General features: G+C 40.2%; 1 protein-coding gene across 3 annotated transcripts in view; it reads left to right on the top strand.

Moving 5' to 3' along the window:
• PACRG (parkin coregulated) overlaps positions 1-15887 on the top strand; it is a 792905-nt gene that overhangs the window by 461977 nt on the left and 315041 nt on the right. For all 3 annotated transcript variants that reach the window (XM_073560176.1, XM_073560174.1, XM_073560175.1), the window contains one exon: positions 11660-11809. In XM_073560176.1, coding sequence (XP_073416277.1) covers positions 11660-11809 — 150 coding nt within the window. The remainder of the gene's footprint in view (positions 1-11659; positions 11810-15887) is intronic.

Raw genomic sequence — 15887 nt, 5'->3', positions numbered from 1 at the left:
ATGTACAGTAATGTATTTCCCCAGGTCTCCATTAAGTCATAAAACTGGGAGTAATATGAGGGTTTCTAAATGATCAGAAATGGAGTCAGGCACTTCTTACTAAAGGATTTATTAAAAAACATAAAACTTCAATTTAAAACAGGAAAACAAAATTAGGTTCTATAAAAAGGTGCTGATCCTACATAAAATGCACCTGGTATGAAAGCACCTACACGTACAATATATACACTCGGCATTCGATATAGCAGATGCAGCATATAGCATCATCTGCATCAGTGACACTCATTAGGCTTGTGTAAGTAATGGTCGGAAGATGTTTCTCGCCTTTTGGAGCATTAAATTGTGTTACATTCAATTGAACTTAGATGAAAGAATGGATTTTGGGTCTAATGATAGCTTAGATTGGGCAAGCCTATGCAATGTCTGACTGTATGTGGGCAAAAGGGTAACAATGTTTTGAACTTTGGACTTGAGACTACCATCTGCATAACTAATCATATGCTAAATAATTGCAAGTCAAATTTATGTATGAGATAGCCAAGATGATAGTCTATAAAATGACGGCAGTCTCATGTATGAAGCAGTAGTGGATGGTGAGATATGGAGCATGAAATTCAAAAGTTCAAAACATTGTTCCCCTTTTGCGCGTCAGTGTATATGGCATCTTGGAAACAAATCGGTCAGCAGGTTTTTGCTAACCCATCTGAGAGGGGCAAAAGTTAGAAACCGAGACCCTGATTCCAGCAAAGTATCACTTACTGAGCTGTATGCTGTCATTTTGATAAAATCAGTTTTATCTGCTGCAGACCTACCAGTTCTCTGAATATTGAGCTCTTTACAACCCGCCCACACCAATGATTGGAAGCTTTTTGCCCATGTACACAGAAAGCTGCCAATCAGCAGTGGGGACAGGGTTATGCAGAACCCATGAATTCTCTTGACTACCTGGCAACACGTTTACTAGTCCTATAATTGAAATCTTCTGATAAGACAGTGATTTCATTAAAGCTGCACTACGCAGCTCAGTAAGTGATACATCACTGGAACCAGGATCTCTGTCTCCACGTTAGATTTAGTGGCAAAAATCTGGTCACGGATTCCCTTTTACCATACTTCCTGACGTAGAGTGAACTGTACATGATAATTAAATTGTATAATCGTTGATTAAGTCTTTAGGCTCTCTCTTCTGAGTTTTAGAATAGAAATAATAGTGTGCATTATGTAGAAGGCCTAGTCAGAGCACTTTTAAATGGATTCGAACATAGAAATGCTATTATATCAATGCATGGCAAATGTTTCTGTGAAGACTTGTTATCTTTGCAGAACTGAGTCGTTAGGAGACAGACAAGACGAGCTTTATCTGTTCCTTAACAGGTTCACTTCCTGTTGTCACAATGTCCGAAATAAGTAACTGTGATTTCTTTCTCCTTTTTTTGATTGAATACACTAATAACAGAGCCAATGTGAAGGAAGAATAGCGTGCCTTCTTGGGGGCTAGTGAGGTGTCAGCACAAACTGTGGGAACAAATAACAGTCACACAAGGCAGCGTTTTATAACATCAGGACCGCAATCCATCTTTTAGTACATTCAAGGCTTTGACTAATAAAGGCCTTTTTACAATTCCCAGCAGAGTCCAGCTTAATTCCCTACGGTGCCTCAGGGGCCTGAAATACATTGCTTTGTTGCAATAAAAAAGGGAAAAAATTGAAAGCGTAAAAAGCATAATCAGTGTTTTTATAACTGGCCCACATGAGTAAGGGTTAAGGGCTCTGTACCAACAAGTGACCTTTAACCCTGACTTAAAATCATCACGATTTCTGTAAGCCCTTTGGCAATTGAAAGAAAACTGCTAGCGAGCAAGAAATAGTAACGACATAGTAAATGTTATTGCAGAGGAACTTATTCTGACATCTCATAGTTATGAAGAGCTACAGTCTATTAAATGCATTAAATACAGTATGGCTCACAATGAGAGCCAGCATGCCGAAAAGCTGTCTATTTTGTATGTATGATATGTACTTATGAGTAAGGGGTGAATGACAAAGGACAATATTTCCTCTTTTTCTAGAAGATGTTGTTCTTGCCATCTTTAAAAAGTACCTATCTCTCCGGTATGTGACTACCTATCTTATTTAGGAAAATAATAGGCTGCCCCATACTCAGCACTTTTCTATATATTTGCAATTAAAAATAAGAAAGAAATGTTTTCCTAACTGCCTGTGAAAGACCCAACTTTTTAGCAAGAGTCGAATGCGAACTTTTGAGTTGCGGGAACGCGGCATGCTGTGCGACTTCCCACAACGTTCCGTGGTGGCATTTTCAGTCTCACTGTGAGATTACCGCAGGTTATTTAGAGATCTCGCTGTTGTGACTCAATAAGTGCTGTTTATAATTTAAAACAACAGTTACCTATCGGCGGCTGCCTATTCGTTTCTTAAATAAAATATGCAGTCACATGCTGGTGATAGGTACTCTTTAAGAAGCAATTAAAAGGTGAATTAGGATGGTAGAATTTAATGACTACAAGCAGGAATCTCGAAAATGTAAAAGAATTAAAGTTGTTTTCTCAGGCAATCAAGCAACTTCTACAGTGAATGTATCATATTGAATTATGTGTACACTGGTAAGATTTTGCTCCTCATGCCGGTTTGAGCGGTCGTCATGTCAATGCTCATATGGGATTTGCATGTTTGTGGTCAACGGACCAGCGTCTCTTCCTACTTCACTCAAAAAAAATTCTGTGGAAGCATGGTTGAAAAGCAATGTCTGACTTTCATTTGTTCATTTTCATAGATTTTCAATTTATGATTACTTTTGCCAGATTCAAGTTATTTCTGTGACCAGTCTGGGTTTTTCTGTCATTAAACAAGGGGTACCAACAATTTTGACCACGTGTGTAGATTACTATTGACCCCTTAATGGGCCTAGCCACATGACTTAGGATAAAAAGCCAAACCAAAAGTTTAATTTGAAGATGTGTGTTTTGGGGTCAGTGCAAGACAGGACAACTGACCTGGCTGGGTGAGATGCCTCTCATCAAACAGTTCTCCTGCTTTGAACTAATGAAGAGCACATACCCTGAAACACTTGCCCGAGATTGGAATTTCTGGTTTGGCTTATTATTATTAGTCATATGGCAAGACGCTCTAAAGGATCGATATTGACTTTTAGGATTTTTTCTTCCTATAGGTGGCACCAGAGTTTCAGTACTCTTCCTCTCTGAAAATATAACACAATGCATTAAGTTATACCATGTCCAGAGATGTATCACAATACTAAAAAGTATAACTGGACACTTAAGCTCTAATAGCTGTGATGCAGAGAGAGGTATGGTGCTGGATAGGAGATATATTCCTTTCAACAAATGTCTTGCGCACTGGAAAGTGACAGGGAAGGAGGTCAAGACCTGGCTTGGACCTTCTCTGTTATTCTGGATTATTGGGGCAACACCCGTATTCCACAGCTCTGCCAGTCTTAGCACAGCATAAATAGACAGCTAGAACTCCTGAGTGTGTGCGTTGGGTGGGAAAGAGCTGAGGGGTATTTTGTGGCAACATCAGACCGGAACAGGTTTGGCACGTCTGGGCCCTAACCTATGCTGTGGAAACAAGCAGGGCTTTTGCTTTATCTGATGTAAGACTGTGTTTTATTTGTCTCCTGCCATTGTGAATAAAGGCCCTGTTACACATAACGATGTCCCAGCGATCCCACCAATGATCCGACATGATGGGATCGCTGGGACATCATTAGGCTGATCGCTGGGGAGCTGTCACAAGACAGCCCCTCCAGCGATCAGGACCAGCGACGCTGGACGCTGGTTTCTAATATAAACATCGGGTATCTAAGAGCCGTGCAACTCCTGGATACCCGCTGTTTACCTTGGAAACCAGTGTGTACGCCAGTTTCCAAGGTAAACAGTGGGTATCCAGGAGCCGCGGCTCCTGGATACCTGATGTTTACATTAGAAACCAGAGTCCAGCGTCGCTGATTGCTGGTCTCTCGCTGCCACACGCAGCGATGCGTGCTGGACAGCGGGAGACCAGCGATCGAAAAACGGCCCAGGCCAATCGAGTACAATCAGCGATAACCAGCAGGGGGGCCGGTCGCTGATCCCCGTCACACACAGCGATCTCGCTGGCAAGATCGCTATGGCATCACAAAATCAGCAATCTCGCTAGTGAGATCGCTGTGTGTGACGGGGCCTTAAATCACTGAGCTTGAACTGAAAGCCTGCTTGTGCCTCTTTACTGCATCCCTGCCATTGCCTACCACATTGAATCCCCACACAGCATTTATTTCTCTAGTCTTCTCTAAGTATTTTTTTAATTTTGTGTAAGTGTATTAAAATAGTTACCGATCACCATTTTCCCCAGTTTTCAACACTTCTTCTGGAGCATGTGACCTCAAATCAGACAAGGACAAGGCAGTTCACTTAGGGGTTTATGTGTGGATCGTAAGTAAAATACTCAATGTAAGTTTATGGGATTCTGTAGAGAGTCTCATGGATTTACTCTAGGAAAATAGATATTGCTCCACACAATACACCATTTGGGAGCCAGAAAAGCTGAAAAGCAGTCACATGGTCCAGAGTATGACTAGAACAGTGCTGAAAACCAGATCAATATGTTTTTTTTAAGACACTCAGAAAGCAAAAAATCATTTATTTACTACTTTAAAGGGAACCTGATAAGTCCATAAATGCCATTAGATTACAGATATAGGGTTAATCTGCAGGTTAATAGTGTTCCAATGCTGTACAAACTTTCAGTCATAGAGGCGTCCTTGGAGCGGATAACGTCACTGCATTGTACGCAGGCTGGAAGCACACTCAAGCACTTTGATTGACAGCTCACTCTGCAGCGCATCTGTGCAGAGCGAGCTGTCAAAGAAAATATGAGGGCGTGCATACAGCTGCTTTTCTCAATGCCGTGAGTGGTAACGGAAGCCGCTCCCAGGCACACCTCTATAACTGAAAGCTGGCGGCTACTGGGATGAATGAAGATCATTTTCTACCAGTAGCTACACTTTTAGTAAGGTTATGGAATGATCTTAGCCTGCAGATTAACGCTATATTTGCATGTTCATAGCATTTGGGGACATGCCAGGTCCCCTTTAGTAAGAAGTCACTGAACATGATAAGCTGGGTGCCGAATTACTTTGCTTTACTTTTCTTCATCGGGTTACTTGTGATAGGTTAAGAAATGCTTCATCTGTATGACAAGCCCTCAAATCGGCAAGCGAATCACTGTTAGGATTTGGCATGAGACAGTTACTGTCAAAGTTGCATCCTTTCTTCTAATTAAAAACCAAAATGAATCACGTGTTCAATGACAGCCAAATGAATTCACTTCTAGCCACCTGGCACTGGTGGGGGTCCCAGGCATACTTTAGGTACTCTTTAATGCATCAAGTTGTGGTAAATGGATCAATAAAAAGATCTCTTAGGTTATCATCATTTCACAATTAATTGCATCAGAAAATCTGATATTAAAGGTAATCTATGCACAGAAGGATTTTGACTGCATGACGGCGGCTGATAAATCTATTCATGATGAGAAAAGCTTCATTGTGAGCTGAGAACACAAAACTTGCCTGTGAATACGTTCACAGAGTTGAGGGGGGCACGCAGATAGAAATGAATGAGCATAATATTTTTCATTGTGTAGTTCATGCTATAATTATGCAGCATTACCTCTAATTAATTCACGACTTTGTATAACTTAAAGCTAGATGCTTAACATAATGCTCCATTCATTGGCGCAGCTTCTAGGCTGCTGTTCTTTAGGAAAAATTATATTACTACATCCTCCTATGGAAATAAACATTGCCAGCAAATAGGTACAGTCCACATCTGTCGTCTCTTTCTGAGACATGACTAATTCTCTGATTGTTGGTTTAGAAGGAATGCTTGCCTTGGTTATCCTCCCACTAAGTACTCATAAGAAAAGAGAGGATGAGACAGCTGTGTCTGTATTGGAACAGGTTTCCAAGAAAGATGCTGCTGCAAATGTTAAGTCTGCTGTATGTTACTGTTTTGAAAAGCTTCACTAAAGCTTTTTTTAACATTGGTATTATTGAAAGTCTGTCAAGATTTCAGATATTTATGTAGACAATTTTTTACAGTCTTTAACCCCATTCTGACATTAGACGTTCTATCCCATCCATGAAACCCGTGACATTCTGACCACGGGATAGTACGTAATCGTGATCGGCTGCGCAGACAGGGGGGGTGCGCGGCCGATCGCGGCCGGGTGTCAGCTGATTCTCACAGCTGACACCTGCCAGTAAGTGCCAGGAGCAGTCATGGACACTTTAACCCCCGACACACTGCAGTCAAACAAGATCACAGCATTCCAGTGGCATAGGGAAGCATTGAGCTTCCTAAATAAAAAAATAAATAAACATTTCCCCAAAAAATACATTTAATTATGTAAATAAAAAAACAATAAAATACACATATTTAGTATCGCCGTGTCCATAATGACCCCACCTATAAAACCCCTTCAGTGAAAACTCTAAAAAAAAAACAAGGCAAAAACCAATGCTTTATCATCATACCGTCAAACAAAAAGTGCAATAACACGCGATCAAAAAGAAGGATATAAATAAACATGATATCGTGGAAAACATCATCTTGTCCCACATAAAATGAGCTTCCATACAGCTCCATCACCGGAAAACTAAAAAAGTTATAGCTCTCAGAATAAACCGATGCAAAAACAATTATTTTTTATATAAAATAGTTTTTATTGTATAAAAGCGCCAAAACATAAAAAAATATAAATGAGGTATTCGCTGTAATCGAACTAACCTGAAGAATAAAACTGCTTTATCAATTTTACCACGTGGGGAAGGGTATAAACGCTCCTCACAAAAAAATTAATGAATTGCTGTTTTTTGTTCATTCTGCCTCCCAAAAATCGTAATAAAAAGAAATCAATAAATGTTATGTGCCCAAAAATGATACCAATAAAAACGTCAGCTCGTCCTGCAAAAAACAAGACCTCACATGACTCTGTGGGCCAAGATATGGAAAAATTATAGCTCTCAAAATGTGGTAATGCAAAAACAATTTTTTGCGATAAAAAGCGTCTTTTAGCGTGTGACAGCTGCCAAACATAAACCCGCTATAAAACCCAGGGTTAGGGTTTGGATTAGGGTTGGGATTAGGGTTAGGATTAGGGTTAGGGTTGGGATTAGAGTTAGGGGTGTGTTAGGGTTAGGTTTGTGGTTAGGGTTATGGTTAGGGCTGGGATTAGGGTTAGGGGTGTGTTGGGGTTAGGGTTGGAGTTATAATTGATGTTTCCACTGTTTAGGCACATCAGGGGCTCTCCAAACGTGACATGACGTCCGATCTCAATTCCAGCCAATTTTGCATTGAAAAAGTCAAATGGCGCTCCTTCCTTTCTGAGCTCTGCTGTGCACCCAAACAGTGATTTCCCCCCACATATAGGGTATCTGCGTACTCAGTACAAATTGGTCAACAACTTTTGGGGTCCAATTTCTCCTTTTCACCTTGTAAAAATAAAAAATTGGGAGCAAAAAGACAATTTTTGTAAAAAAATATTAATTTTCATTTTTACAGTTGTACGTTATAAACATCTGTGAGACACTTGGGGGTTCAAAGGGCTCACCACACCTCTAGATAATTTCCTTAGTGGGTCTAGTTTCCAAAATGGTGTCACTTGTGGGGGTTTCCACTGTTTAGGCACATCAGGGGCTCACCAAATGCAACATGGCATCCGATCTCAATTCCAGGCAATTTTGCATTGAAAAGTCAAACGGTGCTCCTTCCCTTCCAAGCTCTGCCATGCGCCCAAACAGTGGTTTACCCCAGCATATGTGGTATCAGCATACTCAGGACAAATTGTACAACTTTTGGGGTCCAATTTCTCCTGTTACCTTTGGTAAAATGAAAAAAATTGGACCTGAAGTATTTTTTTTGCAAAAAAAAGTAAAATGTTCATTTTTTTAAAACATTCCAAAAATTCCTGTGGCGCACCTGAAGGGTTAATAAACTTCTTGAATATGGTTTTGAGCACCTTCAGTGGTGAAGATTTTAGAATGGTGTCACTTTTTGGTATTTTCTATCATATAGACCCCTCAAAGTGACTTCAAATGTGATGTGGTCCCCCCCAAAAAATGGTGTTGTAAAAATGAGAAATCGCTGTTTAACTTTTAACCCTTATAACTTCCTAACAAAATAAAATTTTGGTTCCAAAATTGTGGTTATATAAAGTAAACATGTGGGAAATGTTACTTATTAAGTGTTTTGTGTGCCATATCTCTGTGATTTAAGGGCGTGAAAATTCAAAGTTTTCACCAAATTTCAATTTTTTTCACAAATAAACGCAAGTCTTATCAAATAAATTTTGCCACTATCATGAAGTACAATATGTTTCAAGAAAACAGTGTTAGAATCACCGGGATCCACGGAAGCGTTCCAGAGTTATTACCTCATAAAGGGACAGTGGTCAGAATTGTAAAATATTGGCCGGGTCATTAACATGCAAATCACCCTTGGGGGTAAAGGTGTTGATGCTATTTTTGTTGACATTATTAGTCAGTTGGTTTTATCAACATTTATCAGTATCCATTACGGATCTACAGGGTGATTCACCTGCTACTTTACCCTGAAAAATTACTGTACCTTCTAAGAGACAATCTATAGTACTGAGACTTGGACTGCACATACCTTGGTTCATGAGAAACTGAGGTTTTAATACAAGTGTTGAAAATGTCCACCATTCGCATCTAAGCACGCCTGCACACATCTTTCCATATTGTTGAATGTGTTCCACAGGATGTCTCGGGTCATAGCCTGAATTTCTCACTCTAAGTTCTCATGGTGTGTCTGTCATGTGTGTGGCTTGTTTCTGTATATCCGACCCAATATCGAATCTCTTGATCGAGCTCTTTTATTTCCTGAATAACAGTGACTTTGTATGGGCAAACACGACCTTTTCTTGGCCTCTCGTTGACATGTGTAATACAACATACCTGTCTCTTAGGAAAGCCGGTGCAACAATTTACATGGAGGTGGCACAAGTCTCTGTTTCACATCTTGAATGGTTTCCTTAGACATTCTGGGAAATCCTTGCCTATCCCGTAATGTTCCCGTGTTCCATCTTATTCACCAACAACAGAATACATGGTTTGGATGGCGGATTTTGACCTCAAAACTTCTTTAGAAACTCACTTTGGCACCTCTTTAACCCCTTAACCCACTTGCCATTTTCCGTTTTTGCGTTTTCGTTTTTTGCTCCCTTTATTCCCAGTCCCATAACTTTTCTATTTTTCTGTCAATATGGCCATGTGAAGGCATGTTTTTTGCAGGACAAGTTGTAATTTGAATGACACCATTGATTTGAACATATTATCTATTGGAAAACAGGGAAAAAAATCCAAGTGCGGTGAAATTGCAAAAGAAAGTGCAATCCCACAGGTGTTTTTTTTTTTTTTTTACCATGCTAAAACTGACTTGCCATTATGATTCTCCAGGTCATTACAAGATCATAGACACTAAACATGTCTAGGTTCTTTATTATTTAAGTGGTGAAAAAAAAATCCACAATTTGTTACAAATAAAAAATTGCCCCATTTTCCGAGACCTTTAGCGTTTCCATTTTTCATGATCTGGGGCTGGGTGAGGGCTTATTTTCTGCATGCTGAGCTGACATTTTTATTGGTACAATTTTGGTGTAGATACATTCTTTTGATCACCTGTTATTGCATATTATTGCAATGTAGCGGCGACCAAAAAAACGTAATTCTGGCGTTTTTAATTTTTTTCTCGTAATGCCGTTTAGCGATCAGGTTAATTCTTTTTTTTACATTGATAGATTGGGCGATTTGGCACACAGCGATATCAAATATGTGTATATTTATAATGTAATAATTATAAATATACAAATATAAATTAATCCGATCGGTAAAAAAAATCTAAACGTTTTTTGGTCACCACAACATTGCAATAAATTGCAATAAGATTATTTTAAAATATCGTATCTTTTCCAAAATGGTATCAATAAAAACAGGGTACAAAAAATAGGCCATTACACAGCCCCAGATATTGGAAAATGAAAACGCTACGGGTCTCGGAAAATGGAGTCAAATGGAGTCAAACACAAAAAATCTTTTTTTACACAAATTTCAGAATTTTTTTCACCAATTAAATGAAAAAGAACCAGTACATCTTTGATATCTGCATATTCATACAGACCTGGGAAATCATCTTACGAGGTCAGTTCTACCATATAATGAACAAAAAAAGTGTAATTGAGCCTTTTTTTGCAATTTCACCTCGCTTGCAATTTTTTTCACGCTTTCCAGTACACTATGTGGTAAAATCAATGGTGTCATTCAAAAGTACAACTCATTCTGCAAAAAACAAGCTCACATACAGCTATTTTGATGGAAAAATAAAAAGTTATGGCTCTTGGAAGAAGGGGAGGAAAAAATGAAAATGAAAAATGGAAAAGCGCCCAGGGAGGAAGAGGGTAACAGATAGCACTCTTACCGAAAATACAGTTGTGTGCACAAACCCTATGGATAGGTCATTAGTTGTTTAGTCCCGGACAACCTCTTCATAATAAGGTATACATTTGTTCAAGGATTTGCACTATAAGTACTCTATTTGAAATGACTATGTTGAAGAAGTATTGATCATTTAATTAAGGGTCAATTCTTTTTTAAATGCAAGCAGCAGATATACCATAAGTATAAAGTATGAAGCTTTACAGAGGGTCAGTAGGTAAGGGAACCCACTGCACCCTAACAGCAGCATACTGCATTTGATTAGGCTACATGTATAGGTAGTGAATTGATTAGTTCACAATTATTGATTGTTGGATTGTTAGACATAAGTGGGTGATCAGTGATGAGCTTTAATCGAGCAAATGGCAACCTGTTGCAAGACATTATCAAACATCAATACATGGTAGAAGATAGTGGACTGAATATCAGACATTCATGAGTAGCATTCAGCGCCATGTAAAAGTTTGGACACCCATGGTCAAAATTACTGTTATCGTGAACAATTAAGCAACTTGAAGATGAAATAATCTCTAAAAGGCTTAGAGTTCTGTTTTCAGCCACCACATACCTGCCTGTATATTATTATAAAGACTTTTGATATTTTAAAATACTTGATGTATTGACCCTTTTTATCAGAGTTACTTTTGTAGGTTTTGCCATTTTCTTTGAATGCAATTTTTAAAATGAAAAAAAAAATGACAATATATTTTTTTGCCTAAAATATAAAGGAAATGTGTCATTTTTACCTTTAGGCCTTTTAGAGATCATTTCATCTTCAAGTTTCTTAACTGTTCACAATAATAGTAACTTTGGCCAGAGGTGCCCAAATTTTACATGCCACTGTAGTACCGTCCTGTGATGCTTGTACTTAGATTTGTAGAGTTGAAACAGAACAAAAGAAATGTACATTCATTACATAGTTCATAGACAATGACACCATATCGGTTATCGATAAAATCCACGGAATTAATAATGGGTATTATATGATTGATATTTTAGAAGTATTTTTAAAGTGTGACCAGTATGGACCTATCTTTTGATTTTGACCCATGCTAAATTAAGAGTTTCTCATGTTAATGAGTGTATATACACTGTAATCTAAACCTTGAAATCTTGTTTTAGATGCTTTGAATATTCGTAATCGTCAAGTGATATGCACCACCCTAAAAGTACTACAGCACCTGGTAGTTTCAGCAGAAATGGTGGGAGAAGCCCTTGTACCTTACTACCGCCAGATTCTCCCAATTCTCAACATCTTCAAGAACATGAATGGTAGGTCTGGATTTTTACGTTGGCATTTATGCAGTACCCGTCATCAATCTGGGAGTGCCCTTTTTATTTAATAAATGAGTGGGCAGCCCGACATTGGTGATTATTCTAAATATCACCTCTTAACAAAAATGGCCAGAAGTAACTCTAACACACCCAAAAGGGCCCGACATTCTAGCAGAAGTTGTCCTCGAACTTACAAGTTGTTGGATCCCAACATGTAGAGAGAGATCCCACAACTCTCTGCGGTCCCTCTCACATTATTTTAGCAAAATCTCACAAGATTCCATTCTTTAGACTAACTCAGGACTGTTGTGTAGTATCATAGGCTATTACAGTAACATCAATTGGGGGTTCCTATGTTTCGGTAAGGGCTTAGTAAAGCATGTAACAGCGCATGGTTAGTGCATGGAGCAAGATCTCCTTTTTTTGCTACAAGAAGGACCATGGAGGGTTGTGGGATCCTGCTCTGCATTCCTTCATCTCACAACCTGGAAGATAGAGACAACTTTTGCTAGAAAGTTGGGGGGAGTTAGGGTTACTAATTCCTCTTTTGTTAATAGGTGATATTTAGAAAATCACCAATAAGGGGCTGCTCACTCTTTTATGAAATAACTAGACAGCTGCAGATTAGTGATGTGTTCAGTTTAAGGCTAGTTTCACACTAGCGTTTAAACGACGCGCGCACGGCGCCGCTAAGCCACGCCCCCTGCCGGCTCCCTGCCTGCCCCTTCCTGTTATCGCCTCCTCCGAGCGCAGAGGGCTGCATGCGTTATGCGCACCCTATCTTTAGCATAGGGTGCGCAGGCCGTGCGCAACTATGAATATAGCGTGCGCTGCGCATTTTTGAATGTGCGCCGTGCGCGCCAAAATGCAACATGCTGCGTTCGGCGCGCACGTGGCACCTCCAAAAATGCGCAGCGCACGCTATATTCATAGTTGCGCACGGCCTGCGCACCCTATGCTAAAGATAGGGTGCGCATAACGCATGCAGCCCTCTGCGCTCGGAGGAGGCGATAACAGGAAGGGGCGGGCAGGGAGCCGGCAGGGGGCGTGGCTTAGCGGCGCCATGCGCGCGTCGTTTAAACGCTAGTGTGAAACTAGCCTTAGCCTCATCTAGAAAAGTGTTGAAATACTGATTGGATGGTTTTTTTTCTCAAAACTGTAACTGTACATTATCTTGTAAATTGAATCAATTTATTTTTGAGTAAAAGGAATCATGGGGTATGGTAACAATGCTTAGATAATGTATTTTCACAGCTAACTCCATTTGGAGATCAGCAACCACATTCCCAGTGCTGGGTTGTAATAAAATTACTTTTAATTTATGGTACATCTCACGTACAGCTTATTAAACCGAGTGCAGAAGCGCTGGAGCCATTGGATAATCTCCTAATAATTACATTTTAAAGTTCTGTAGCTTTTGATGAGATGAGCATTTGTTGTCAGTCTGCGTGCTATAAACACGAGCTTATAATTTGGATGGGCTCTTGATACAACCAAATTCCAATTGACAGCCATTGTTACTGGTTCATTGGATTCATAGCCAGACTTAAGTGATAATGGCAGTTTCTTCATTTCTGTAACAAAGAAAACTTGTTACTTTAACTGTATTAACATCTCGGTATTCCACATTCTATTTAGCTCATAGTCACCATGGATTCTTTCTCCACAAGGTCTGATAGAATCAATTACCACTAATTTAACTGTTCACATTCTTCTATGTGATGTAATACATGTATAATGGAAAGCAATTTCTTATATAATGTTCTAAAATCTGTTTCACTATTCTACGCAGAAAAAAAATGTAGGAAAAGTGAACGTGATGTCTGATTGCGCCATATTAGCCAAGATGTGTTTCCTTTAGTAGCAGCTTGACTAATTTTAGTTAAATGAGACCTACTGTAAGAAATGATAAATGACACAATTTGCTGGGATATATTCCGAGCATAGTGCCATGTGTCTAAAATTCAATAGATATTATTGAGTAGTTACAGTCTTGCTCTATAAGTAGACGATTATTAATTGTATCTCAGAGAAAGAAATGTAGATATTGTCCTCCATTTACGCATAAAAATAGCCTCACTGGTTTACAAATCCTTTAGATTAATGTAGACTCAATCCACAAAATGTGGCCACTTAATGTGTTTGAACATGTCCCAACTTTCCCAACTTTCTCCCAATGGAGTTGGAGAGACAAAGGGTCTGGCCAATAGCAATCTAGAGTTTGTGGCCAGCTCTACTCATTATCCAATGTCACAGTAAATACAGTAAATCCTATGGACATCTATGAAAAAAAGTAAAACATTTGCCCCATATATGCTCTACTTTAGGACTCTTCTTGTAGGTATCGGACTTCTGACTGAGGTCATTATCACTATCCTCCATTTTGATAACATTTGATTGCATTGCTCTGTAAAATTATTTCATACTCAGTCTATAACAAAATAAGTTGCACCAAATATCTGCATAACATAAATAGGATTTTTATCAAGAATGTCTAGATACAGTTATCCATTCATCCTTCCTTCTATCATATGAAGTTTGCCAGTGCTGTATGCTAACAAACATCGCCATGCCATGATGTTCCCATCTTCAAACTTCACTGTTGGTACTGTGTTTTTGCGGTGATTTGCAGTGTTTTTGGCATCCAAAGATGGTGTGTTTTATGACATCCAAAGGATTAAAATTTTATCTCATCCGACCAGAATATATTCTTTCAGTATTTCCCAGGCTTGTCTATCTGTTATTGAGCAAACTTTAAACACGCTTGAACATGTTTTTTGTTCAGCAATGGAGTTTTGCATGGTGAGCGTGCATATATCTGCTGATCCCAGGTCCTCTGTAGTTCTCCACAGTTGGACAACTTTTCTGATAATTGTTTTCACTCCTCTGTTTGCATGGAGCACCTGGTCATGGCCGGTTTATGGTGAAATTATGTTCTTTCCACTTCGGGATTACGGCCTCAACAGTGCTCACTGGAACCTTCAGTAGTTTAGAAATTCTTCTGTAACCAATGCCATCAATATGTTTTGCTACAATAAGGCTATGAAGGTTTTGAGACAGCTCACTGGTTTTACCCATCATGAGATGTTTCTTGTGTGGCATTTTGGTAATGAGACACCTTGAATCAGCTGATACTATTTTTCACCAAGTGGCAGGCTTTTTGTACCTCTCTTTCTTCATTTGTTCAATACTTTTTTCCTGTGTTATTTCTCATTATTACACATAACTTAATTTATGGACATCTACGGTATGATTTCTTTGCCTGTGTGGACTGGATGAGTTGTTACCGACATATGGTCAGAATAATGGTCATTAGCACCTTTTGAAATACAGTATATTTACTTAGCAAATTGGTGACATGTTTAATTCTTATTTCACCTGCTGTATGTTATAAAAATATGTAACATAACTAGGGATTAGCCAGTATACGCGTTAGGATTCGGTACTCGGCCAGTAATGCGGTACTTGCGGTACTCGAATCCTGGCGAGTATTTCACTACTCGCCTCGCAGTATTCGGCACAGACCGCACAGTCCCCGCGCAGCCCAGCACAGTCCCGCACAGCCCAGCACAGTCCTGCACAGCCCAGCACAGTCCCGCACAGGCCAGCACAGTCTTGCACAGCCCAGCACAGTCCCCGCACAGTCCCCGCGCAGCCCAGCACAGTCCCGCACAGCCCAGCACAGTCCTGCACAGTCCCGCACAGGCCAGCACAGTCCTGCACAGCCCAGCACAGTCCCCGCACAGTACCTGCACATCCCAGCACAGTCCCGCACAGCCCAGCACAGTCCCGCACAGGCCAGCAGAGTTCCACACAGCCCGGCATAGTCCCCGCAGTCCTGCAAAGCCCAGCACAGTCCCACACAGCCCGGCATAGTCCCCGCACAGTACCTGCAAAGCCCAGCACAGTCCCGCACAGCCCGGCACAGTCTTCGCACAGGCCAGCACAGTTCCGCACAACCCGGCACAGTCTTCGCACAGGCCAGCACAGTCCCGCACGGCCCGGCACAGTCTTCGCACGGGCCAGCACAGTCCTGCGCAGCCCGGCAAGTCTTCGCACAGGCCAGCACAGTCCC

The sequence above is a fragment of the Dendrobates tinctorius genome, unplaced genomic scaffold (genome assembly GCF_039654945.1).
Source record: "Dendrobates tinctorius isolate UK_male_01 unplaced genomic scaffold, ASM3965494v1 ptg000293l, whole genome shotgun sequence".
Lineage (NCBI taxonomy): Eukaryota > Metazoa > Chordata > Amphibia > Anura > Dendrobatidae > Dendrobates > Dendrobates tinctorius.
Note: the sequence above shows the minus strand (reverse complement) of the source record. Positions and strands in the feature narration are given on the sequence as shown.